The sequence below is a fragment of the Podarcis liolepis genome (assembly GCF_965112155.1).
Source record: "Podarcis liolepis genome assembly, chromosome: 12".
NCBI lineage: Eukaryota > Metazoa > Chordata > Lepidosauria > Squamata > Lacertidae > Podarcis > Podarcis liolepis.
In genome coordinates, this window is record NC_139563.1 from 20,022,209 (window position 1) to 20,046,894 (window position 24,686).

General features: G+C 42.7%; 1 protein-coding gene across 50 annotated transcripts in view; it reads right to left on the minus strand.

The window, feature by feature from the left end:
- SVIL (supervillin) overlaps nucleotides 1–24,686 on the minus strand; it is a 147,357-nt gene that overhangs the window by 62,914 nt on the left and 59,757 nt on the right. For all 50 annotated transcript variants that reach the window (XM_083466537.1, XM_083466563.1, XM_083466561.1 and 47 more), the window contains 2 exons: nucleotides 7,225–7,291; nucleotides 3,040–3,131 (listed from right to left, as the gene is read on the minus strand). Coding sequence is in view for 19 of the 50 variants with exons in the window: in XM_083466540.1 (XP_083322666.1) it covers nucleotides 3,040–3,131; nucleotides 7,225–7,291 (159 nt within the window). In the remaining 31 variants the exon portion in view is untranslated. The remainder of the gene's footprint in view (nucleotides 1–3,039; nucleotides 3,132–7,224; nucleotides 7,292–24,686) is intronic.

Here is a 24,686-nt window from a genome sequence, read left to right on the forward strand (position 1 = left end):
GGTTAACATATGAACTGCAAGTCGCCACTTCGCTGAAGCAAAACCCTGAAGAGTTTATTTGCAAGTGAGACCTGCAGCAAAATGCCTCCACACTCCATAAGAAATGTTCCTGTTCAGGCCCCCAGGCAGCTTGGAACAGGAGATTTGTACCGTAGTGCCGTTCAAGCCTTGCAGGGGAGGGAAGGTGAAGGAAACAAAATAGGATTCTCTCCTCTCCCACAGTGCAGTGCTGGATGGTCCGTATCCCGGGTTAATAGCCAGCTGAGAGGTTAAAACCCTGCAATCTCAACTCTGCAATTGATGCAATGGTCTTCCTCAGGTGCCAGAAGTATCCTGGGTTGTGCTGCTGTTTTGCAGGCCTAAGTGAAAGCTATGGGCTTGTGGAGTATCTCCCCAACACCTTCTCAAGCTAGACCTGAGATAAAAATAGCACAGACCTAGCCTGTGCAGCATCACACTTTTTCCACACTTGAGATTCCAGGCAGTTATATCAATTACATAGGTTAACACATGACTGGAGGCTCTCCTAAGACAACTTTGTCCCCATCCCCCTTTAAAGTGACCTGACAGGTAGCCCTCCTAATATGAAGTTCCTCTAGATCAGGAGGGCCGCAGGTTCGCTTCCACCCTATCCTATATGCTGTATAGAAGTAAAATTCACATTCACCTAGGTTTAAAAGTATTTTTCCCCCACAGATACTAGTAAATCCCTGGGGGCGGGGGGGGGAATGGTCAGTTAAATTTTGCTTTTCCTATACGTCCTGTAATGCATGTATCATCAGTGAAAGAGACCTGCATGCTCACTCTTTTCACGATCCCATTGAGAGGTATACAATTTCACACAGACATGCTGGGCCAGTCTGAACATCAGCATAAACTTTTGACCACTGAAGGATACAGCTGGGCTGCGCAAGTTATCTCAGCACAGCTGAGAGGTACAGAACACTTACAAGAGAGAAAGCAGCGTTTTAAAGATGAGTGATGCGACATACATTTCCAACCAGCTTTGCTTTAAGTCACCTAGTCCCAAGGATTTTATACAGATCATGTAAGTGACAACCCTTCTCCCATAAGAGGAATCACAGACTTTAGAATCTATTTTTAAATGTTGCACAGGACACTTTAAACTGGCTTATTTTGCAATAGATTGCATTATAAATCTTAGTTTTGAAAGCTATATATGGTTGGGGGGTGTTTTTACACAAGGCAACAGTTACATTTTAGCAGGTTAAATATGCATCTGCCAAGAGTGTCTTAAGATGCACTCCAATGGCAATTTAAAAACAAGCAAAGGAAGAAATATCTTTCTCTCTCCAATTATATTTTGTGTGCGTCAAACAGCTTTAAATTTCAGGAAGGAACGGTCTTCCCTATCACACTAACAAATGTCCCACATTATGGCAAAAACTCTCTCAGGCAGGATAAAGGATCCAGTTAGATACTAGCCATGTGACAGTAATGCAAAGTCTATTTTAAGAGCAAAATTGAAAGCCTTTTGCAGTTTATACCACAAGGGATGTCCAAATCAAGACTTTGAGAATTTTGCATCGCCATTTTAAAAATAAAAACAATACCTGATTCCCAGATCAATTTCACGTAAGCAAACATACTTATTTCTCTGTGCACCACTCTGGAACTATTTCATGATGCTAGGACGGTGTTCTTCCAGCTTGGGTCCCCAGAAGTTGTTTAACTACAACTTCCAACATTTCCATTTTAGCCAATGGTCAGGGATGGTGGGAGTTGTAGACCAACAATATGTGGAGACCCAAGGTTGAAGAACACTGCACATGGGGATGATATTGGAAATAACATAGGATTGGAAGGGACTTGGAGAGAGTGGGGAAGATCTGGAATAGAATGGGCAAGGACAATGGGGCCAGAAAATAGGCTTTCCACACACCCCAAAGACAAAGACTTAAATAGAGAGCCTTGGGGAATGGTCACTGCCTTCTCCTGCAGTATGCAGCTCATTTAGAGTTATCTGGAGTTACTCCTCTGCAAGAGCTCTCCTAGTGCAGCTGCTCTGTGCTTGCAGCCCTCTGTTCAGTCTAAAATGAGCAGTTTTTCCTTGGAGATCTAAGTCTTCCATTAGGCAAGTGTGTGGATGATAAGAGTTGATTCTAGGTGAAGGCAGTTAGGTATGGAGGCCTGAACTAACCATTCACATAATGCTCTGTGTTTTTGAGGGGCCCACAACAGGGAAGGAGGCTCACTAAGGGCATCTTGGCCCAGGACCCTACAAGACCTGGAGATGGCACTGAATTTCATGTTCCCGGTTCCTTTTTGAGGGAAGAGGGAGGTCATAGAATCATAGAATCATAGAATGATAGAGTTGGAAGAGACCACAAGGGCCATCGAGTCCAACCCCCTGCCAAGCAGGAAACACCATCAGAGCATTCCTGACATATGGTTGTCAAGCCTCTGCTTAAAGACCTCCAAAGCAGGAGACTCCACCACACTCCTTGGCAGCAAATTCCACTGTCGAACAGCTCTTACTGTCAGGAAGTTCGTCCTAATGTTTAGGTGGAATCTTCTTTCTTGTAGTTTGGATCCATTGCTCCGTGTCCGCTTCTCTGGAGCAGCAGAAAACAACCTTTCTCCCTCCTCTATATGACATCCTTTTATATATTTGAACATGGCTATCATATCACCCCTTAACCTCCTCTTCTCCAGGCTAAACATGCCCAGCTCCCTTAGCCGTTCCTCATAAGGCATTGTTTCCAGGCCTTTGACCATTTTGGTTGCCCTCCTCTGGACACGTTCCAGTTTGTCAGTGTCCTTCTTGAACTGTGGTGCCCAGGGAATGACCATTGCTGGGAGATTTCGCACACCATGATAAAAGTTGAAGGTTCATTGTTGGCATGTCAGAATTTTGCAAGGAGTAGAACTATTATCCCAGAACAAACCCTCTGCTTTCAGCATGCCTCTTTCAGGAATGGGGCAAAATGTTGTTTACGAAGAAAGCATGTCTATGGCTATCTTTCAAAGCAACGTTCTAAAAAGCCACTATACAAGAAAACACAATTCTGTACCTACCTTTTGGCAGCACTGCTAAAAGGTTGGCATCGATATCCTTAGTGCTGTTTGCAAGCTCTTCTTTATCCTCAAATGAAAACTCTTTCTGAAAACTGTAGCATCAACAATATTATGTTTAACAAAGGTGTGGAAGACTCTGCTATAAATCAAGTTATACTATGGCATATAGGCAGTCCCCCCCCCTTACTGGAAGCATCAGTGCCTTAGTGAAAGAGTACTTGGGCAGCCCATGGCATCGGCCTATCATCCTTGATGATCAATACTACATATTATGCCATATCCTCATTGGTTCTTCTGGTCCTTGGTTTATTAGTGTGGGAGTTCATGCCTGTGCTGTGGAAAATATACTAATCTCACAAACTCTCTTTTGTTCTTCTGGCTGCAGTTTCTTACTATTATTATTCTCAGTCTAGACCAGCCTTCCCCTGATGCGCACTCCAGATGTTGTTAGTATCCAACAGCCCCAGGCTGCATGCCCAGTGTTCAGCAATGGTAAGTGTTGTAACTCAGAAACATCTAAAGGGCACCAGGCTGTGGAAGGTCGGTCTATGTCTTAGCTCCTACCCCAACCATTGCCCTCCATAATCAGAAATTCTCTAGTCATTCACTAATCATAGAGATTACAAATACAGCATCTATCCATATTTTCTTGGTTTTGATCTGCAACTCCTGGGTGCGCTGCAAGCTCATGCCATTACAGGAATCTCTTCATGCTATTTTTGCACAACACACACACACTCCCCTTCAAAGCTACTGATGCCTACAAGAGCTCATATCTGCTCCTGCACACCAGGTGCTTAGAATGTGTGCTGTAGCCTACCAAAGCGAAACTCCTCCAATTCTGAAACATCACAGTTTTCTCATTTGTTTTTAGGTGTATTACCTTCAAAGATCTACTTATATTTTTTCTGTCAATATATCTTTTTCTGCAACTGAATTTAAGGGAGGAAAGCTTTCTAGTTGTTGTCATTGCCATATAATTGGGAGTCATAAACTCTTGCTGCTCTACTGCAAATCACCCAAAGATCTACCAGTACATCCAAAACAACTTTCTACCCACTTTTAGTCTAGCCAATATGACTTGTAAAGCTCACATTGTACTAGTGGCAGGATAGGCTAGATTTCTGACTTAATAATCTATGGCAAGCCTGAAGAGCTACATTTCTTCATTTTTCTTGAATTTCCTCTCTCTCCTGTCACAAATTAGAGAGATGGCCTTTGCCCACTTTTATCCCCTGCCAATCTGTTGCTAGAGATCCAGATACCACAGCTTACAGTTCCTAACTTTTCCTTAAAAAGAAGAAAAAGACTGCAAATGTTTCCATGGTTTTGGGGGATTTGAAAGATACTCATAAAAGCACAGCCCAAAGAACTAGGCTTTCTAATCCTCCAATTATTTACTGTTTTAAAACTAGGTAATGTTAAACAAACTGCTAAGCTATCTGACTGAGCTCCTGTTACATGGGCTGACAATAATTTTGGGCAAAGAGGGCATGTTTTAAGATGAAAAGGATAAGGAGGACTGCTCTCTGCTTCCGTGACATACAGTCTTTGAATATCTGTCCTATTAACCTAATTACCATTCCCAACAATCAGCAACACCGTTAACTCAAACCCCAAGGAAACTGGCATTTCGTCATTATGGCTCATTATACTGCACACCCAAAAAAGTCATGACCTTGAACTCCTTCATGGAAAAGGCAGCAAAAACAAATGTACATAACCATTCCTTTTAAAATACAGACTAGCATACATACGTCAGCTCTCTTTATTTCAGTTCCTCTATTGCTCTTTATGTATAGGGGGACCACAGCTCAGTAGATGGGAGACGTAACTCAGCAGCAGAGCATGGAGTTTGCAAGCAAAAGGTTTCAGGTTCAGTCCCTGGCATATCCAATTGAAAGGGCTGGGAGATGGGACAACGATCTGAGATTCCCAAGGGCCACACCTGTGGTGTGACTTGGTAACAGGCAGCTAAGTGGGCCTGGGCAGAGCAGAAGCTTTCACTGCAGCTAAGGGAGGACCAGCCAGTATTTGCATGTACTGTACATACATGTCATGACAGTAGTAACTGCAAAAGATAGGTACTTGGTTTCTTTCCTGCCTCTCCTGCTTTTGGCTGGAGTTCCATTTATTGCTCAAGAAGGCGCCTTCAAGACCCAAGCCTGCTCTATTCCAAAAGCATGATATGGAGCTTTTTTTTTTCTTTCAGGACAGAGACTAAAAGATTGATTTATACAACCACTTTCTTAATTTCTAGGGTGAATCTGCATGGATTATTAGTGCCGCACACATAGATTTAAATATGCAGTGACTTCTGATATCTCCAAATGTATGTTCAGAGGGGTAAAAGGTAAAAAAAAAAATGGTAAAGGACCCCTAGACAGTTAAGTCCAGTCAAAGGCGACAATGGGGTTGTGGCGCTCATCTCGTTTTCAAGCCGAGGGAGCCAGCGTTTGTCCACAGACAGCTTTCCGGGTCATGTGGCCAGCATGACTAAACCGCTTCTGGTGCAATGGAACACTGTGACAGAAACCAGAGTGCATGGAAACGCCGTTTACCTTCCTGCAGCAGCAGTACCTATTTATCCACTTACACTAGTGTGCTTTCAAACTGCTAGGTTGGCAGGAGTTGGGACAGAGCAACGGGAGTTCACTCCATCACAGGGATTCGAACCGCTGACCTTCTGATGGGCAAGCCCAAGAGGCTCAGTGGTTTAGACCACAGCACCACCAGCTTTGTTTGTGGCAGCTTAAAGATGCACAGATTATGGCAGCTGTAAACAAAATTTGCTCCCCCATATTCTATGATTTAAATATCTTAGATAGCAGAGTCAATTACGTTACTAAATTAATAATCCCAGCCCAACGCAGGGCTTTTATGCTGGCCCGGTTGAATGTTTTTCCCTCAGCATTTGTCTGGGGAAGATATCAAAACATCCCTAGAAACAAGAGATTCTGCAGATGCTCTATCAATGTCCCGGACACTGTAGAGCATATTCTCTTTCATTGCCCATTGTACAGTACGCTCCGTCAACGCATGCTGTCCCCCCTTTTGGGTGGTCTGGAACCCCAGCAAGGTGAATGTGTGGGATTCTGCCTATCTGACGTTGACCAAAGGATAACGGCGGGGGTAGCCGAGTTTTTGGCTGCAGTCCTCCAAGGAGTAGGTTAACAAGGAAAACCACTGATTCTATATGTATATATATATATATGTTTGTAGCCAACTGCTGCCTTTTTATATATACTGTACTTCAAGGCTTTTACATGTTATTTTCCTTTTTACGGTTTTTATTTGTATAATGCCTAATAAAGGTTTGATTTCAAAGATGCACAGATTTATCGTGACATATGTTTTCATGTGTTACCAACCTTCTTTTAGGTGCATGAAATGTTACCTTCAGTTGTGAGGCGCGCATGCGCACGTATGCACGCGCACACACACACATACAGGAGGTGTTAACGGTGGAGTCACAAGACCATGAATTACCAAGTACAGGAGGGCTGTGACATTTCAATTTGAACTTTGCACAGAAACCTCACAGACCTCCTTGTTCCTCTTACGTTTCATAGCTTTTGGCTCCACTCTTAGTTTTTCCCCCCTGCCAGCTGAGAATAACATTTCAAGCATCTGACAGAGTGGGCTCTGCCCCATAAAATACTATGGGCTGGTTTGCATAGCCAGTAAGCCATGGTTTATGGCTTACCATGAAATAGCAGCATGCTAGTTCTTGCTGCTGAAATGCTCTGCCTGACCTGGAGCCAGGAACAACAAACCACAAACCTTGCCTTGACATTACATCCTTGCCAACACTTGCACTCTGTTTTCTCCAAAGAAACTACAGGCAGAGGCCAAGGTTTGTTCTTGACTTGCTGCTAATGGAAGAGAAACTGATCGTGAGTGATGGTTCACACACAACACTAATCACAGATAGTTTGTTCCTCCTGGCTCCAGGCAGTGTGGAGCAAACAGAGGCAATTCAACAATATCCAGAGTAAACGATAAACCAGGGTTTACTAGGCATGAACTAGCCCAAAATACCTGCTAGTGTCCAAGGTGTCAAAGGACTCTTTGTTGTTCTGCTATACAATGATGAAGATTAAGCCAAGTATTGTTCTTTGTTCTCACCAGAGACTAGTCAGTTACACCTAAGAACTGTTAAGAGAGTTTTGTTCATTTGTTTACCTTAGTGTCCTCCTCCTTTGGAGTAATCTTGGAGTCTTATACCTGACCAAATTTTCTTTGTCAAAATCTGGAACAAAGAAAGGAAATTGTATCACATCAGCAAAAGGTTTAATGGGAGAGGAGAAAAACGCCAGTGCTTTAATAGTCTAACCTTGCACTTTGAGCCAAACAAATCAATTATGAAGTGTTCATATGGTGAAAGCAAACAATGCTGGGGAGAGAGAATAATAACAGAACACTGACGATGACTTAGAACTATGAACAGAGGACTGGGCCAGTAGCTTTCATGTTGGCACCCTGGGTAAATTTGTTATACTGTAGTTAGCATAAGTTCCACAATGGCCCACATCATGGTGAACCAAACTGCCACTTGACATGAATGAGTAAGCATGCTGCTCACATCATTCCCGCCATGTACCGTACTTCCTGCATTAAACATGGAAAACATTAAACACTGGCTTTTTAGCTAAATATACATTTTGGTGATCTCTGATCCAGACTTACAAGACATGTTCACATTAAAAACAGTTTACCATTCATACTTCACATTTGCAGCAAAAAATACAAAATAATGGTGCAATTACAGTAGTTGTTTCTACTGTTTAAAGATTGGATTAGCCTGAGTGGGAAGTGCAGGAACCACTGCACAAAAGTAGGATGCAGGAAATTTGTGGTGAGAACCTGTTCTGGACTCCCCCTCCTCCCATGCAAGAAGATTGCAGAGGGATTTGGCAACAGTACCATCTTTGGAGTCTGCTCCATATTTTGACTCCAAGAAGAAGAAGAAGAAGAAGAAGAAGAAGAAGAAGAAGAAGAAGAAGAAGAGGAGGAGGAGTTTGGATTTGATATCCCGCTTTATCACTACCCGAAGAAGTCTCAAAGCGGCTAACATTCTCCTTTCCCTTCCTCCCCCACAACAAACACTCTGTGAGGTGAGTGGGGCTGAGAGAACTCAGAGAAGTGTGACTAGCCCAAGGTTACCCAGCAGCTGCATGTGGAGGAGCGGAGACGTGAACCCAGGTTACCAGATTATGAGTCCACCGCTCCTAACCACTACACCACACTGGCTCCAACATTATCCCATCATGCCTTGTGGAACAGCTGGAACAAGTGGAGCTGCTGCAGAATGTATTAGATCAGTGAATCTAAGTTCCCCAATGCCATACAGAGATACACTTGAAAAGTAAGATATAAAGGAAGGTAATGGCAGGGCTACCATGTTTCAAACAGTGTAAATCTGGACAGAAAAGTATGGCAACCCTAGATGAGGCTACTTTGCAACTACTGCCTGTACCCATGGCCCTCACAGGAAGTAAATCAAATGGCTTTGGGCTGTATCCAGCAGACTTCCACTCACACAAAGCCATTTCCTGTTCCTGGGGAGATGACGTTGCGGGTTGGTCACAAGCCCGACCCTTGCGCTCAGGGCGGTATAGCCCCTGTGCCATTGGGAACGCTCGGCCGTGTCATCCCTTGGGCTGACCAATCTGGTTGGTCAGGGGGCGTGGCTTGGGCTATTTAAACTGCCCATGGTCGAGGACTCGCCCCTTTTCTGCTTCCTGCTTGCTCAGTTCTCCCTCCCTCCCTCCCTCCCTCTCTCCCTCCCTCAAGGTTCGGCTCTTTATCTCTTCACCTTGCTATGGACCTCGTCTGCTGGTTGCCCGTTGAAGGGGCCTGGTAGGATTCTTTTTCACTTGGCAAACTGGCACCAGCCATTTGGTTTTTCACCTGCCTCGTAGCAAATCCAGTTAGGCATTGGAGTATTCGGCTGGAGGTGAGGGGAGGTAGTGGCCATCACCTACCCTTCCTAATTCAAGGGTATTCCGTTAAAGGAATCCAAGGGGCGTGGTCTCTGTCTGAAGCCCAGACGGGGGCTAGGGCCATGGCACGACCCCTAGGGGTGACCCTGGGGGAATTCCTAGTTGATGTGCATCAGCAGGGCTCCCCCTATTGGTGGTTAACCCTTCTGAGACTTCCTGCAGATGGGCAGGAGTCAGATAAGAGTCGGTTCATTTCCAATGCCTAAGCCAGGCATAGGCAAACTCGGCCCTCCATATGTTTTGGGACTACAACTCCCATCACCCCTAGCTAACAGGACCAGTGGTCAGGGATGATGGGAGGTGTGGTCCCAAAACATCTGGAGGGCCGAGTTTGCCTATGCCTGGCCTAAGCCAATACCACTCACATTCTGTAATCAATAAAGTTGTGGCCTTTTTAGCCCATTAACCTAAAATACTGGTTTCATGTGTCTTTGTTCCAACATCTCGGGAGGGCTTGGGACCTTGCATGCAATGGGACTTCCCCTTCTTCTCCTCCTGTCAGCCCCCAACTCTTTGGATCCCCTAATTTTTTGGAACAGAATTTGAGGTTGCACAGGGGAGAGAAAAGGGTGTGGGATGCACACTAAGGAAAGCAAGGGTAAGTTCTGTGGCCTGAGCAAGAAATGTTCCATTCATTGGCAGCCTTGGATACAATCAATTTGTTTGTTCAAATGGAAACAATGTCTAGAATAAGTTTTTAATAAAGCTAAGTAACAGTATGCTCTCTCATCTTCTCTCCTTCCTTCACATTGAAATGACTTGGCTTTTTAAAGAGAAGCGTAGAAAGTTTGGAAAAAATTAAGTAGTCAATAAAATATTGTTTTAAGTTAACTGGAATAGACAGTAACAATTTAGTGTTTCTGAAGCCTTGTCAGCAAGCAAACATCCTTTTTGAAACTTGGCATCTGCTTTGTCCTATGATGATATCCAGTTTATTTTGTTCCCCAAAGTAACAATATGGATAAAGCTTACCCTAAAAAGCAACTCAAAAACAAAGAAACACACACAATAGTCAAGGCAAGCATTAGCAGTGATTTACCATTATTACCCTGTTTGAAACTGTGCGTCTTAATGAAAAAGAATGACCTTTACGAATAATAGATTTGTATTATTGGAAAGAGCAGCTGTTAATAATTCTCTAACAGTATATGAGTTTGGTTAAATTAAAGCCAGACATGCGTAAAAATTTATAGCAATTCTAAATGGTGTATAACCCAACACAGCTTTTGGCATGGATACCTCTCTCAACCATGAAAGCCTCCAGAAGGCCACAGAGAAAATTCCTCTCCATCCCCAGCCAAAACAGGAGAAGCTTTCAACTTAAGGGATGTGGAGGGAGAAGGGAAGCTAGCCAAAGAAGAAAAAGCCTGCGTGATATTATGATTTAACTTTCCATTAACCACGAAGCACCAAACCCACATTTTGAATAACTGCAATGCACAGAGCAGCTTAAAATATTGGTACACTGTGTGAATGTGATGGGGGCGGGGAGCGTACCTTTTCAATCTACAGCAGATTCCAAAATGCTACGATACCTTGCCTCAAAAAGTTCCATAAATGAAGTTTCTCTTAGTGGACGGTACATGTTTTTGACATCATGTGTTAAAAGTTTCAAGGGGTGGGGGAAAGAAACCTATTGCTCAAATAGCATGCATTCAGCCCTTAAATTACATAAAGATGTTTAACAGACGTAAAAGCATATCTGTTTTCTAGGCTCTCTCAAGAGGGTTGGCTGATATTTTGGTGGTTAGGCTGACAATCATGTGCAGTATTCTCTCCAGAATACTAAGGAGTCACTGCAAACGTATCAATACTTTGTTCCCTGGGCAGTCACAGGATTATGGCAATTGTATTCATAAAACTCTTCACTGGAAAGCAATTAATATATGCATGCCCTATTTTATTTGTTTGTTTTCTGAAGGCAATAAAATTATTTATTGCTTCAGAATTTAAACTGATCACTGCACTACCGATCAAAACACTTTAAGAAAACCAAACAAGCAAGCCTCTTCTTAACGCACAATACAGACATCACCTTAAAAAAAAAAATCCTCAAAAGATATTACCATTAATGGTTACTCAGTATACCTACAAGGCCTTAATTCAACTGCTAGCTAAGCTAATTAGAAGATTCATCTAATCGGATTTTTTAAAAGAGCGTCCTTTGGGAAAACAATAAGACTAGATGCCAAACTAAATGCTGATTACCAAAGTGGTAAATATTTTTTTCATGGCGGGAGGGAGGGGAAGGGAAGAAACCTCAAAGAAAACTGTTTGAATTTAGATTACAATAAATTACATTCAGTTGCATTGTTTCCGATGGACTTGGCACTCTTACCTTGGTCTTCGGAGTAGCTGACATTTCGCAAATAGCTGGATATCCAAGGATTTCGAAACATGGTTGCAGAAAACAAAGGGACCAGGCAAAAGGAGAAAACTACAATAGCAGCTAATTCTCAGTCAGCCACAGCCCTAGGCCCGTCTTAGCAATATTGTGTAGAGATTTTTTCATAGCTCAGGACTGGAGCTGTCAGGCTATCGCGTCCCAGGGAGTACAGTAAATGCATAGCAATAGGCTGCAAAGTGGAGCAGCTCAAGGCAGTAATCAGATTACAAACAGAAATTAGGCACATGAATGCTAAAACAGATTGGACAATGGTGACTGGGAGATTCACAATATTACCACTTGAAACCGTTAGCTGAATGACTATTTATATTCTAGCAATTAAATAGCCCGCCTTTATTTTGACTAGGGAATAGAAATGAAAAATAAATAAATCCTCATTTGCCATAAAGGAAAGACAAATATGATACCTGTAATCAGAATATACTGCAGTGATAGTTTAAACAGAAAGCAGAGACAGCCAACCAGTTTGGTTTCTACAGAAGGATCAATGCTGGTAATCATATCCATTATGCTAAACACTTGTCCTACTACTGGCAGACTAATAGCAAAATATTGAAACTGCTGAGAATTCTGAACAGCATATGAGCAAAACAGTGTTTGGTTCACAGTTGAGGGGGAGGAAAGATGGGTAACTATGTTCTTGGGAACAGACATCAGTCTTAGAAGAACTTCAAAATTTAAAGACGCAAGGTGTTAAAAGTATGGCTGTAAAAATTGGTAGGACACAATTCACCTAATAGCAGCATTCATTTTTAATTTGATGAACTCCTTTCAAATGAGGAGACTTCAAAGTTAAGTAGGGTTAAAATCATATCACACACACCCCTTTCTTTTTTTTTAACCAAACTAACCAAAAAGGATGGAAACATGGTTTCTCCAGTGAGGGGAGAGTAGATTATCCAGGTGTCTCATTTAAAGGAATAAGTTCTTATTCTAGTCTTCACAGACTCATGAAAAGTAACTGATGCCCTTTGCCCGCATATTCATTCCGCATGCACCCCAAACACACTCACTCCAGTTTGGTAGTTCAGGAGATGATCACTCAAAATACTCCAGAATACTCCTTAAATTCAAGAGTTCTAAAGGGACTAGGCAGAACTGTTCAAAAGGGGAAATGGTGGCAGGAATGCATTGATAGCACTTCCACTGTGAATAGCTTTTCACATCTAGCTTCCAAATGGACTTTGAACATGGGAAGTTTAAATAATGGTTTGGAGCTGAATGTTTTAACTATGGGTATTTTTTTAAAAAATGATGCATATATGGAATTTGTAAACTTGTCCCTCTGGCCTATATTTCCACAGTTCACATGTTCAAAGAATACAGTGGATATCCACAGATAACAACATTCCAAAAGCCTTCCATCCCCTTAAAAGTTGCTCCGATGCTAACCTTATTTGACAAAAAACAGGAGCACCTGATTCTGCATGCAAAAGGTCCTGTGTTCCATCCCTGGCAGATCCAGGTAGGCTTTGTCAAAGACAGGAATTTGCAACCCTGGAAAACTGTTGCTGGTTAGTGCAGCTTCCTATGGATTTGTTGTTTTAAAGCTGGCAGCCCTAGGAAAGCCATGTATTTATAATACAAGTCTAACTGTATTCTGATGTGTCCCAATAGCTCAAGAGAGGCATTAAAACTGCATATGAATTAAGCATGTTACTACCCAATAATCTTGTTTCCGGCAATATGTCCCACTGAATGGTCACAGGAAGGTTCTGCAATGGCTGGCCTTTTCCCAGTGCTGATATCAACATAAGGTACTATTCTTTAGAGTGATTTGCTGAGAGTGAAATACACAAGAGGGATATTAAAGGGAAGGGGGCAAAGAGATCATTTTAAGCTTCCTAGCTCATCATGTGCTTAAGACTCAAATCCACTCCCTTCTCAAGTGTCAGGATTAAGTAGCTGAAATGAAGATTTTCCTGCGATTTTTTGCAACGAAGCACAACACTGGGATATTCCAACATACAGCCATCTAGTGATTATCTCATGCAACTAAAAGATCTCTTGGAAGTTATTGATACTTTGTCTAACATCAAAAGGTGGCTGAGGTCTATTATGCCACACAACCATATTTTTTAATGAAATGGCAAGAGTAGAGACTTATTTCACACACACAAATTTTTCTGTCTCAGGGTAGGGGGCTGGGAAATGCTCTTGCCTGGAGAGCCACTACCCATCAGAGAAGATAATGCTGAGCTAGATGGTTGTTTCCTATCTTCCTGGAAGGCTACACTGAAAAAGTGGCAGCAATTCTCATTCTCTCTCCCTCTCCTGCCAGTGTGTGCAGAAATGCTATTCTGGGTAATGGTGGGGGCAGCCTTGGTGAACACACACTGCACTGTCAGGAAACCATATTGCTTTTCTGCCCTCCTTAAGTAGCTTACTTTGTTCAGTTCCACTTGGAGGCTATAAAGTCTTATTATCAAGTCAGAATCTAAGGTACTAGTCCCTGATTTGTGAGGATTTCTTAGAGGTATCACCAAGTCTTGGATGACCAAAACACACCAGAGGCCCAACAAACCAATTGTGGCACTTCTTTCCTCTGGAAGGGAACCTAAAAACCCACTTGATTTTGCTTTGCTTTGATTTTAGCAGATAATTTATGTATTTAATTGTTAGCTGACCAAGCTTTTAGACGATGGGGGCAGGCTTCCAAATATTGCAAGGACTTTCCAAACAGCATAAATGTGAATAATACTTATTTTTATTTAAAAAAAAAATGTATTCATACAAGTTCCAACCAGCCCCTTGGATGTGAAAGTCAACTCAAGGTCTCTGAACAGCAGCCAATTCCACCAGGGAACACAAGCCTTAATATGGTACAGACAGTGGTGTGGGTTCCTCTCCTCACACAGGTCTGTGAGGTCAAAAATTCAGCAGGGAACAAAGCATCTTTACACAATGACACATGAGCATGAATGCAGATGAAGTTTGACAGATCTAATGCGCCACAAAACATCCACGTTAAGACTTTCCTCCCAAGAGGACTCTCAGCCTTCAACAGGGCTCTAAGAAAATGCAACTAATATCGTAGATTTAACTTGATGAGAGGAAGGGCAATGGGACTATGAGAACGAAAGTAAGCAGAGACAACAGACAGAGTCCTATGTGCAAGGGACCCAGACATTTCAGCTATATGTGCATCCCCTCCCAAAGGGTGTTGGAAATGGTCAAGACAAGGGAAACCAAAATGATCAAGTAGAAACTTGCTGATCAAGAAAGGTTGCAGCATTTTCTCATTTAGAGTAAAAGCAGATCAGAGAAGTACAAATTTATGCATGGAGTGGAGGAAGTGGATAGAGAAAAGTTCTCTCTCTCTTTCTATCTATCTATCGTAACACTAGAACAATAAAATGTATGTTGGGCAATTCAGGACAGATATAATAATAATAATAATAATAATAATAATAATAATAATAATAATAATTTATTATTTATACCCTGCCCATCTGGCTGGGCTTCCCCAGCCACTCTGAGCAGCTTCCAACAAAATATTAAAATACAGTAATGCATCAAACATTAAAAGCTTCCCTAAACAGGGCTGCCTCGTCACATAGCACATAGTTAAACTATGGAACCTGCCCTATAAGTAGTAGCAACTGCCACCAGCATGGATGGTTTTAGAACAGGAGTTCATAAAGGGTAAAGTTGTCAGTGGCTACAAGCCACAACAACTATGTTCTTCCCCCACCATCAGAGGCAGTAGACCTCTGAAGACCAGTTGCTGGGAATCACAAGTGAGCAGAGAACTGTAGTGCTCAGGTCCTGCTCTTGGGCTTCCCACTGTGAGAACTGGATGCTGGAGCAGATAGGTCATTGGCCTCATTCAGCAGGGCTCTTCTTAAGCCCCTATATCTGTCATCAGTGGGTGAAGAGGAAAGTAAGCAAGCTTGATTAAAGGAAAGTAAGGCAAGTATGGTCTTGCCCATTTGATGCAAAAAGAGTAGATCAATATGATTATTGCCAAACATTCCAAAAATAAGATCAATGACAAACTAAAAACACTCAGCAGTGGTGTTCATATCTAGGTAGGCTTGTCTAAACAAAGATGTTTTTAGCAGGTGCAAAAAAGAATACTGTGAAATGCACCTGCCTGGTGTCAGCAGGTACAGAGCAGGGGCTAGGCTGGTGCAGATCAGCCCCATCCCTGCTGAGTCTTCTGTAAGTCTGCTCCCCAAATCTGTGCCGTAGGCCCGTGTCCCAAGTCCTTTAAGTACGTAGCAATGACATACTGCCATACAAACCCCATACAGTTTCTGGTGCCAGGTTGCAACTCAGAATGGGCTGCATATTTTCCAGCAACGACGTGGTGGGTCATGCTTTAATCTGATACATGTAATTACTGGGGAGGTGAAGGTGATACACTGACTTGTAAACATAAAACATGGGTGGATCTCAAGAGAGCTTCCTGCTGCTCTTCCCCCTCCCAAGAAGATTTGCAAGTGTTACTCTGTTCTCTTAGTGGATGTTATTTATATGAGCGTCCAACCGGGTATAAAATTTCCTGACATGAGATCATCCCTCTAGCGAGGAAAATGTTTAATCCATTTCACTTTACTTCAGTCACATCTATTGTTATACAATGATGCAACACGGTGTTGCAGAGTATGGAAAGTTTGGACACATCCCTGTAGAAGCAGAATTTTGTACTGCACTGCAGAAACAGTTTCAAAGAGGTCATAGGTGAAAGTATTTGTCCAAGAACAGAAACATGTAGCACGTTTACAGAACAATTGCAAATTGTTGATGCCAGATGTGTTGAAAGCACACAGCCTCTCTACTTTGACTTATACATATGCATCTTCCTTTGGAAAAAACCCCCGATACTCATTCCCCAAATCCTTGTCAGTCTTCAGCAGTTTATTTACTTCCAAGGAGCATTCTTCTCTGCCAAACAAAAACAAATTGCCCTCCATCCAGTTCCAAACACAAGCCCCCAGGGTAGAGGGGCAGAAATTCATTCCGCAAATATGTGTGCATGAGAGGGACTCCCAAATCTTTCATCTCCAAAATAAAGCCATATCTTGCTGAGTGTTAAGTCACTTCTAAGACTGCAGTTCCTTTTAAAGGGAGAGACAAAGGCAGTACAAAACCTGGCAAAGGTAATTCAACTAAGACATTCTGGACATTTTTAGGAGGGGTCTTTTAGATAAGAAAACATCCTGATTACAACTACTCTGGTCATTACACAACATGGAACAACCAACCATGGTGTTGATGTAACATGATCGCTGGCAGTATGACTGGAAAATAATGAATGCATTTCCTCTAGTTGAGTCAACAAGAGTGAATTGAAGATATGGGGTTGGCTTGGATATTCCCCCCCCCCCCCGTCAAAGCGCCACATCCTGTGCACAAGCACTGCTATTATGTACTACGCAAGCAATCTACTGGCTTTTTGTGGTTGTTGCTGTTGCCTATAAACAGAGCATAAAGGACACACAGCTCCTCTATGCTTCAGATCTGATTTTGGTTTTGTGTCATTTATTTTCTGAGTATTGATATCCTAATATTCTATCCAAAGACCATTCCAGATCCATTATGAAACTGTAAAAATAAAAATAAAAAATGGTGCTAAACTCTGTACCAATCAGTCCACAAAACATTGTGGCTAGTCTACTTTACATGCTCAAATCATTTTTAGGGCTAGCTTTTCTTAAAACCAAGAGCAAAAACTGCTGTATGGGCAGTCACCCACATTTTTTAGGTTAATACCAATGGACACTGCTTCACAAATGCAAGGAAATGCATCCAGTTAGAATGAACTGATTGCACTAATTGACACCACCCACCATCTGACTCAGGGTTTGAATGATGCACTTCAGTGGTCTTGAAGTGTTGCACAAATGCAACTCTTTCAATGTGCTTTACACCTGATCCTATCTGCATTATCAAACCAAGTTATCAGGTCATTAGTCAATGTTAGCCACACAAAAGCCTGCTTTCCATGCCATCCTCCCCGAAATTCCCCTGACGTCTGTGGCAAACTAAAGGGGGAAAAGACGGATATGAAGAAATGTATTATTTGCAATAGTTTCGTTCTTTCTTATAAATATGTCAATACAACCAAGAATTAACAAAAACCAACAATGGAAAAATGTGTACACTGATAGCAATATTACTATACAGCATTGTATAGTATTGACCTTGTTCTTCTAGATACAATGGAAGAAGAGCAATATATTTCTAATTTATGAGCCATTAAGATGGATCTGTTAACCCCATGTTCTGGTGCCTGCAAAATGAATTTCCACACTTAATGAAAATGCAAGTGAAGAGTGATTTCAGTCCAGTGAATGTCTATTGGGCCACATCTACTGGGAGGTTGGGCTGTGTATCTCTCTCTCTCTCTCTCTCTCTCTCTCTCTCTCTCTCTCTCTCTCTCTCCCTCTCCCCCAGGCGGATGCTCAGTTTGCCATCCAGCAAATTCTGTCCCCAGACTCCATTTCCAGCTACTTACCTAATAAGGCAATGTGCAAGTTGACTGGCTGGCTTATAGGTCATGTAGTGTTTACCTTTCAAGCAACTGACAGCCTACCTTTTGGCAGACAGAGGGTGCTCAGCTATCCTCTCCCAATTGCTGCAGAAAGTTTTCTATCCAGTCATAGGAAATCTTTAGATCAACAACATACGGTGGGGGTGAGGGAAGAAAAGGATGCACTGTCAAAAAATATCATGAAGCAATATGAACTGGGCAAGACGATGGATCACATTTGTAAACACCGGATCACATTGTATGTCATATTAAAAGATACAATAAAATGCCTTCCTACATGTCAAAGTATTTCAAGTTTTAAAAACTTGATTAAAAGTGAATTAGATGGTGCATCTATGGACTTTATAAAGTAAATTCTTAGTTCAAAGTGCATGAGATAAAAGGCAATCAGAAGCAACAATTACATAGAATAGCAGTGTTAAATCTTTTCTAAAGATTTTATTTCCTTACATTTATATCCTGCCTGTCTTCCACCATGGAGCCCATAGTGGCATGTATGTGGCTGTCAGGTGGTCTCCCATCTGGTAAATCAGCCCCTGTTTAACTTCAACAAGGTGGTGGCCTCATGTGGTTTCAAACCATTCCAGTTTTCCCATTTCTGGGGACCTATTCTACATTTCTAATTTCTGTTTAAAGCAGCTCATAGGATACAGGTAGGGAACATGCAAACCACATTCAAAGATGTATGAACATTCTGCAGTCACCAGAAACCCACCAGTAGGACTACTAGACTTTTTTCAGTCCAAGATGGCAAGAGGGGCTTTGGCCCACATGAGGCAGAAGTTGACTGATATCCGTGTATGCCTGGCTCTACTACTTTACTTAGTCAGCAGGGAAGACTGTCCTTTCAGGGCAAACATCATACAATAGTATTACAGCAAGCCCCACACTGAAGTACAATGCTACTGAATTAAGAACTTAACAATATGGATTAGTGTCACTCTGCCATTTTAATGGTTTAGATTCTCTGTGGCTCCAGATTCAGTCCTCAGGTTACCCAGAATATGACTGCTCCCAAAGTCATTTTAAATTTGCTAGCTGCTGTCATCCCCGGGATTACTAATGAAGCATCTATGCAAGATCAGCAGTGAGAACACTCATTATATTTAGGATAGAGTAATGGCAAAAACAGTTCACCCTCCTCTGCCAGACTTGTGACTGAGGTAGCTTACTATATTGGTCAGGAGCCTCTCCAAGCTCTCGTTGTTAAGAAACAGGCCCACACTTCTTCTTCACCCACCTTCCCCATAATCAGCTTCTCTCCTTTCCTTTAGGGAGCAACTGATCCCCCTCGTGCTGTTGCTACCATGTTTCAGTAGTCCTCAGCATGTCATTTTGTTCTTAATTAAGGTACTAATAGGTATGGGGTAGGAAACACACCCTGGCTCCTTGGCAAGTCACAGGATGATAAACTCTGTCACTTCTACAGGAGATCAAGCAAAGCTGTTGATTCATATGCCCACAAAATATTCCTAACAGACCTGGCATGTCATCTGATGGCCAGGAGAAGCTTTGCCTGGGCCAGCAAGAACCTCATGAACTCTTCTTATCTCTCCTGAAGAGGCTAGGCAGCAGCTCAAGAAAAGCAACACAAGAGCAGCAGAATCACATGGACCAGCTCTTGCTAAACTGTACCACTTCAGAAGGCATGTGGCCAAAACATGTTTACATGCTCATCTTCCGTGCACCATATAGTCAGTGCGTAGGGGAAGATGCAGGCTAACTTCGTTGCACTTTGGTCCCATTGAAGTCAATGCGAATAGGCTAGCCATGAGATCAGCCCCAATGATTTCAATAAGGGGGAAAAGAGAGTAGGGCAAAAATGCCATCCCGCAATCGTAGCCATCAGGTTTACCATTTGACTTTTCATTGGTAGCAAGTTTTAAATTAGACTATAAATTAGTCTTGTTTGGGCTTAAGCTTTAAAGTAAGATAATGCCCCTTTTGTAGAGATTTAAAAATGCAGTCAGCAAACGGCAACAGATGCTGCATAATATAACGTGACTGAATGTGCTTTGCTTCTAATGAAGTCCATGCTCATCCCATCACTGTAAGGGCTGGGTGGCTTATGAATAGAATGTGCTGTTGAGAAAAGGGTCTGCAAACCTCCCTCTTATCACTGACTCTCAACATTATTCCAAGAGTTCAGTGCAGATATTTCAAACCTCCTAAGCAGGGTTAAGAATGTCCAATCCACTTGCAATTACATGAGCTGTTGGATTCTGCTTAATCGTGTGCTCTTGACTGGTAGCAACTCTCCAGAATGACAGGCAAAGGTCCTTTTCATTCCCACTAACACAGTATCTTTTAAGTTTAACTTAGTAGGTCAGAGGCTGAATGTGGAACCTCATAAATGCAATTCCTTGCATTGAAAGGGAGGGCCTTCTCCATCACCCTCACCCTCAGCCCTCTGACTCTCCCTGGTGTCTCAAATGGGACTAAAATGCAACATTTTAAATAGCAAGCTCCTAAGAGCAAAGGTCCATCTTTCATTTTTGGTGTTAATAGAAGCAACCTAACAACCGCATTTAATTGTATTTTTTTATGCTAGTCTTTAGGAGTCTGGTTCTTGAGCAGGACATACGGCCATGGGAAAAAGAAAGCACACCCTCTTTGAATTCTGTGGTTTTACATAATAACAATCTGTTCCTTAGTAGGTCTTAAAATTAGGTAAATGCAACCTCAGATGAATAACAACACATGTCATATTATACTGCGCCATGATTTATTTAACAAAAATAAAGGCAAAAAGGAGAAGTCATGTGTGAAAAGCTAAGTACACCCTTATGCTTCCATAGAAATTAAGAGGCTAAGTAGCAGATAGGTGCTGCTAATCAATTGCTAAATTGATCATCAGCAATTGTGCCCACCTCTATAAAAGTGAAGTTTTAGCAGTTTCCTGGTCTGGGGCATTCAGGTGTTTTTTTAATACAAAACCAAGGATGCAAATGGAAAAAAGAAATCAAATATTCACAAACATATTAACCAGAAGGTTGGTGGTTTGATCCCACCCAGAGATGGCTGTGGGTAGGATTCTTGCACTGCAGAATAAACCTCAGGGCCCCTTCCAGCTATACAGTTCTATGATTCTATGTATAAATATCACACACAACTGTGAAATACAGACAGAATGGGGAAATGGGCATCCATTCATCCTCAACCTGGTTTAAGGCATATTTATTCAAATCTGTGTCCCCTTGTACAAGCCTATGTCCCCACATATATAGCCAATCTCCAAGGGCCGTCCTTTACTTGACTCTACAATGCTTAATTGGGCTTTGTACAATATATTTGGCTTGAACAAAGAAACAAGCTCTTCCCATTTGCTGAAGTAATTTGAAACAGACTTTCCTGTTGTGTAAATGCAAAAATTCACACAACAAGACAGTTTGAGCCAATTAATTTAGGAATACAGATCAAAAGGAGATTTGTAAGCCTAAAATGCCTTCACAACATTACAAGGCCAAACAAACAAACCCCAGCAAAAAAGTGTTTGGTAGCAGAGACTTGTTTCCATTCCTAGTCGCATCCTTGCTTTTCAAACATGTTGGTCTTTGGAGTATCTTTTTGGGCCAAAAACAGCAGAACTCTGAGCACAGCACATGACACACAGCCACGAAAACTCATTCATGTCAAGAGTCTACGCTGGCATAGTGCAATCAACTAGCAGCCAGGCATATCCTAGGAAGAGGAACAAAGAAAACAAGGTTGAACAAACATAGATTTTAGAGGAAAAGGGAGGGGTAAGGAACCATAGAAGTTTTTTTGTTTGTGTTCAGTGATACCAAGGAGGTTTCTCAAGGGTGGCTGTATAAATTCATAATAAATTATCAGGGGATGAACCACAATTCAGTAACAGAACCCATATTTTGCATGAAGAAGAATCCCAGTTCAATCCCTGGCTTCCCTGTCTAAAAAGATTGGGTAGTAGATGATGGGAGCAGACTCCTACCCAAGGACCTCTGACAAGGGCAAGCCAGAGTAGATCATGCTGGGCTACATGGGGAAATGCCCTGACCTACCCGAAGGCAGCTTCCTATGTTATTAAGAAAAAAGCCACTGCCTGGAAACCCATATGCAGGTAATAAATTTCAATGCATAATATAGAATAAAAAATAGCTGCAAAAATAGATCCAAAATTTGGCATAGCCTCCCACACACACACACGCACACACACACACACAAACACCAAATTAACCAAATAAAGTCTAAGAGGAAATACACATTACACACTTTATTCAGGTAACCTAGGTGAGTTCTATTAATCACACATGACAATGACATCATTCCTAACCGCAGGATATTTTTTGAGTAACTCTTAAAACTGACTGAAGTGTGCCTGAGTTGGGGAAACCCCCATTTAACGTTCTGGGCTCAAGTACCATCAGCAGCATGTGGATTATTATGGAGAACCTATTTCTTCTGCTCTTGAAAGTGACTTTCACGACTTTCACGTCTTATTGGACGGAGCTTGTGAAAGCTCGTGATGCAGCAACCTTGAAGTATGAAGTATGGTCTCTGTGTGGATTGGAGAATGCCTGGGAACTCCAGTTACATAGCCTTGAGTACCATGGAAGAAGGAGAGGGTGGAAATGAAACTCATGACACCCCCTTGGGGCATTTCTTCATTGCAGCTAAGCTCCTGTCCTGGGATACTGCACTCATTAATCCCTAGATCATATTCTGAAAAGTCAACGGTCCATTACAATTAGGACTGTGCTCCAAAGAACCCAAAGAATTTCTGTGGAAAGGGAGCTTCTGCGTTTTTTATATATATAATTAGATCCAGAAAAACTGAGGTGGATGATTGAAGAGGAATGATCTCACTCAAATAATTTTATTGGACAGATGCTTCCATTTCATTCTCATCTTTGGACAATAAAGCCATATTTAAGTGATTTACCATGTGTGCAAATAATCCCTTTTGGATTTGGCTTTTCTGCCAAGGCCTATTTCAATTAGTTGTAACTTATCAAGAGGAATGCAATAATAAACTCCATGGGACTCTTTGAGTAGGTGACATGCCAAGACTTTCATGTAGCATATGGCTGCCCCAACAGCCTAAAATCCTCATCCTTCCAGGGTCAGAAATGGAGCACTGACTGAGTCCCTAAGATCCCGAAGTTCACATGCTCTAACTTCACTGCAAAACAGGAGAGGGGGCGGTAAACGTATTCACAGCCCATTTATGTATTTCTTTTGCTCCAGACAATTATTCAAAAAGAAACATAGCAGTCAAATTTAAGGGTCTCAAATATTTTTGCTTCCAAAGCTCCAATATTGCAGAAGCTTCTTATTCAGCAAGTTGCTCATTTAAGCAAGATATTTACCAAATTACCACGTACTTAAAGTGTAGTATGACCTGATTTGTAAGCCAAAATTCAAGGGGGCAGATGCTCCTGCACACCAGCATCTTGCTTCTTCCCTCTCAAACTTTCCTTCTTGGAAGGCCTCCAAATTCCCCCGACCCCAAACTCCCCTGTGTTCAAATAGAAGTTTGGAGATCTGACACAAGTCTTTTTAAATAGGGTAATTGAGGGTGGGGAAACAGAGCTATTTTCACCAAAATCTTTGCCAAAATCCCTATGCCGCTTTTTAAACTCTAGAAAGTGTATATTTACTCATCTGAATGTTAGTCAGAAGTTTTAAATCCCTTGCTTTCTGAGCTCTCTTAATGTTCAATACAATTAGTTATGCTTGTAAACTTTTGAGAGAGAGAGAGGCTGTACTTGTTTACATATCAGAAAATGTCAACAGCAAAGCGTGCTTTTGCACAACTTCTGTTATAACCAGGAGGCAGCATTTTACCCACTTCAAAACCCATTAAAGAAATGAGTGACGGTGTCATTTAAACCCCCCACCACAGTTGAATACATGAATCTGAATTAGGCTAAGTCAGTGTTTCCCAACCTTTTTTGGGCAAAGGCACACTTGTTTGATGAAAAAAATCTCGCGGCACACCACCATTACAGCCCCGTGACGTCAGCGCGCAGCGTCACGCCGGGAGGGACGCACGAAAGTGTAAGTTTTCAATTTTTTTCCTCCCCCTTGCCGGGGAACCTCCAAGCTTTGGGGGGGGGGAGGAGGCAGCAAAGCGAGGGACTGAGGGACGGCGGCAGCTGAGGCGGCGGCGGCTGTTGTGGTGGTGGCGGCGATAGCGGGCGGAGGAGGGGGCGGCGGCGGGGCCGAGGTGGCCGGCGGCGGCGGGGGAGGCGGCGGCGGGTGGAGCAGGAGGGCGGCCGAGGCCGGTGAGGGAGTAGGGTTGCCCGGGGCTTGAGGAGCCGTCGCCGGGAGTTGCTGCTGCTGTTGTTGCTGCTGCTGCCCGGAAATGCCGGCCTCCTCCTCGTCCGCTGTCTCGCGCTCCTCCCTTTTGCACGCGCTGCCCCGCCGCCGCCCCATTGGCTGGGTCCTGTCAGCTGATCCTGTGTTATTTCCTGTGTGTGTGTGTGAGGGGAGAATGGAGAGAGAAACCTCAGCACCACCACCGCGGAGCCGCCCCCGGCTCGACGCGGATCCTCGCCGCCGCCGCCTCTCACCGCCCGCCTCGCCCGCCTCCCTCCCACGGCACACCAGCCAACGTCTCGCGGCACACTAGTGTGCCGCGGAACACCGGTTGGGAAACACTGGGCTAAGTCATCTCCTTGATCTACCTAGCCAGCTACGATCTACAACACCAACCAGCAGAAGTTCTCCAAAGTCTCAGGCTAATTGCTACACAATTTTTGAAGAGTAGGTG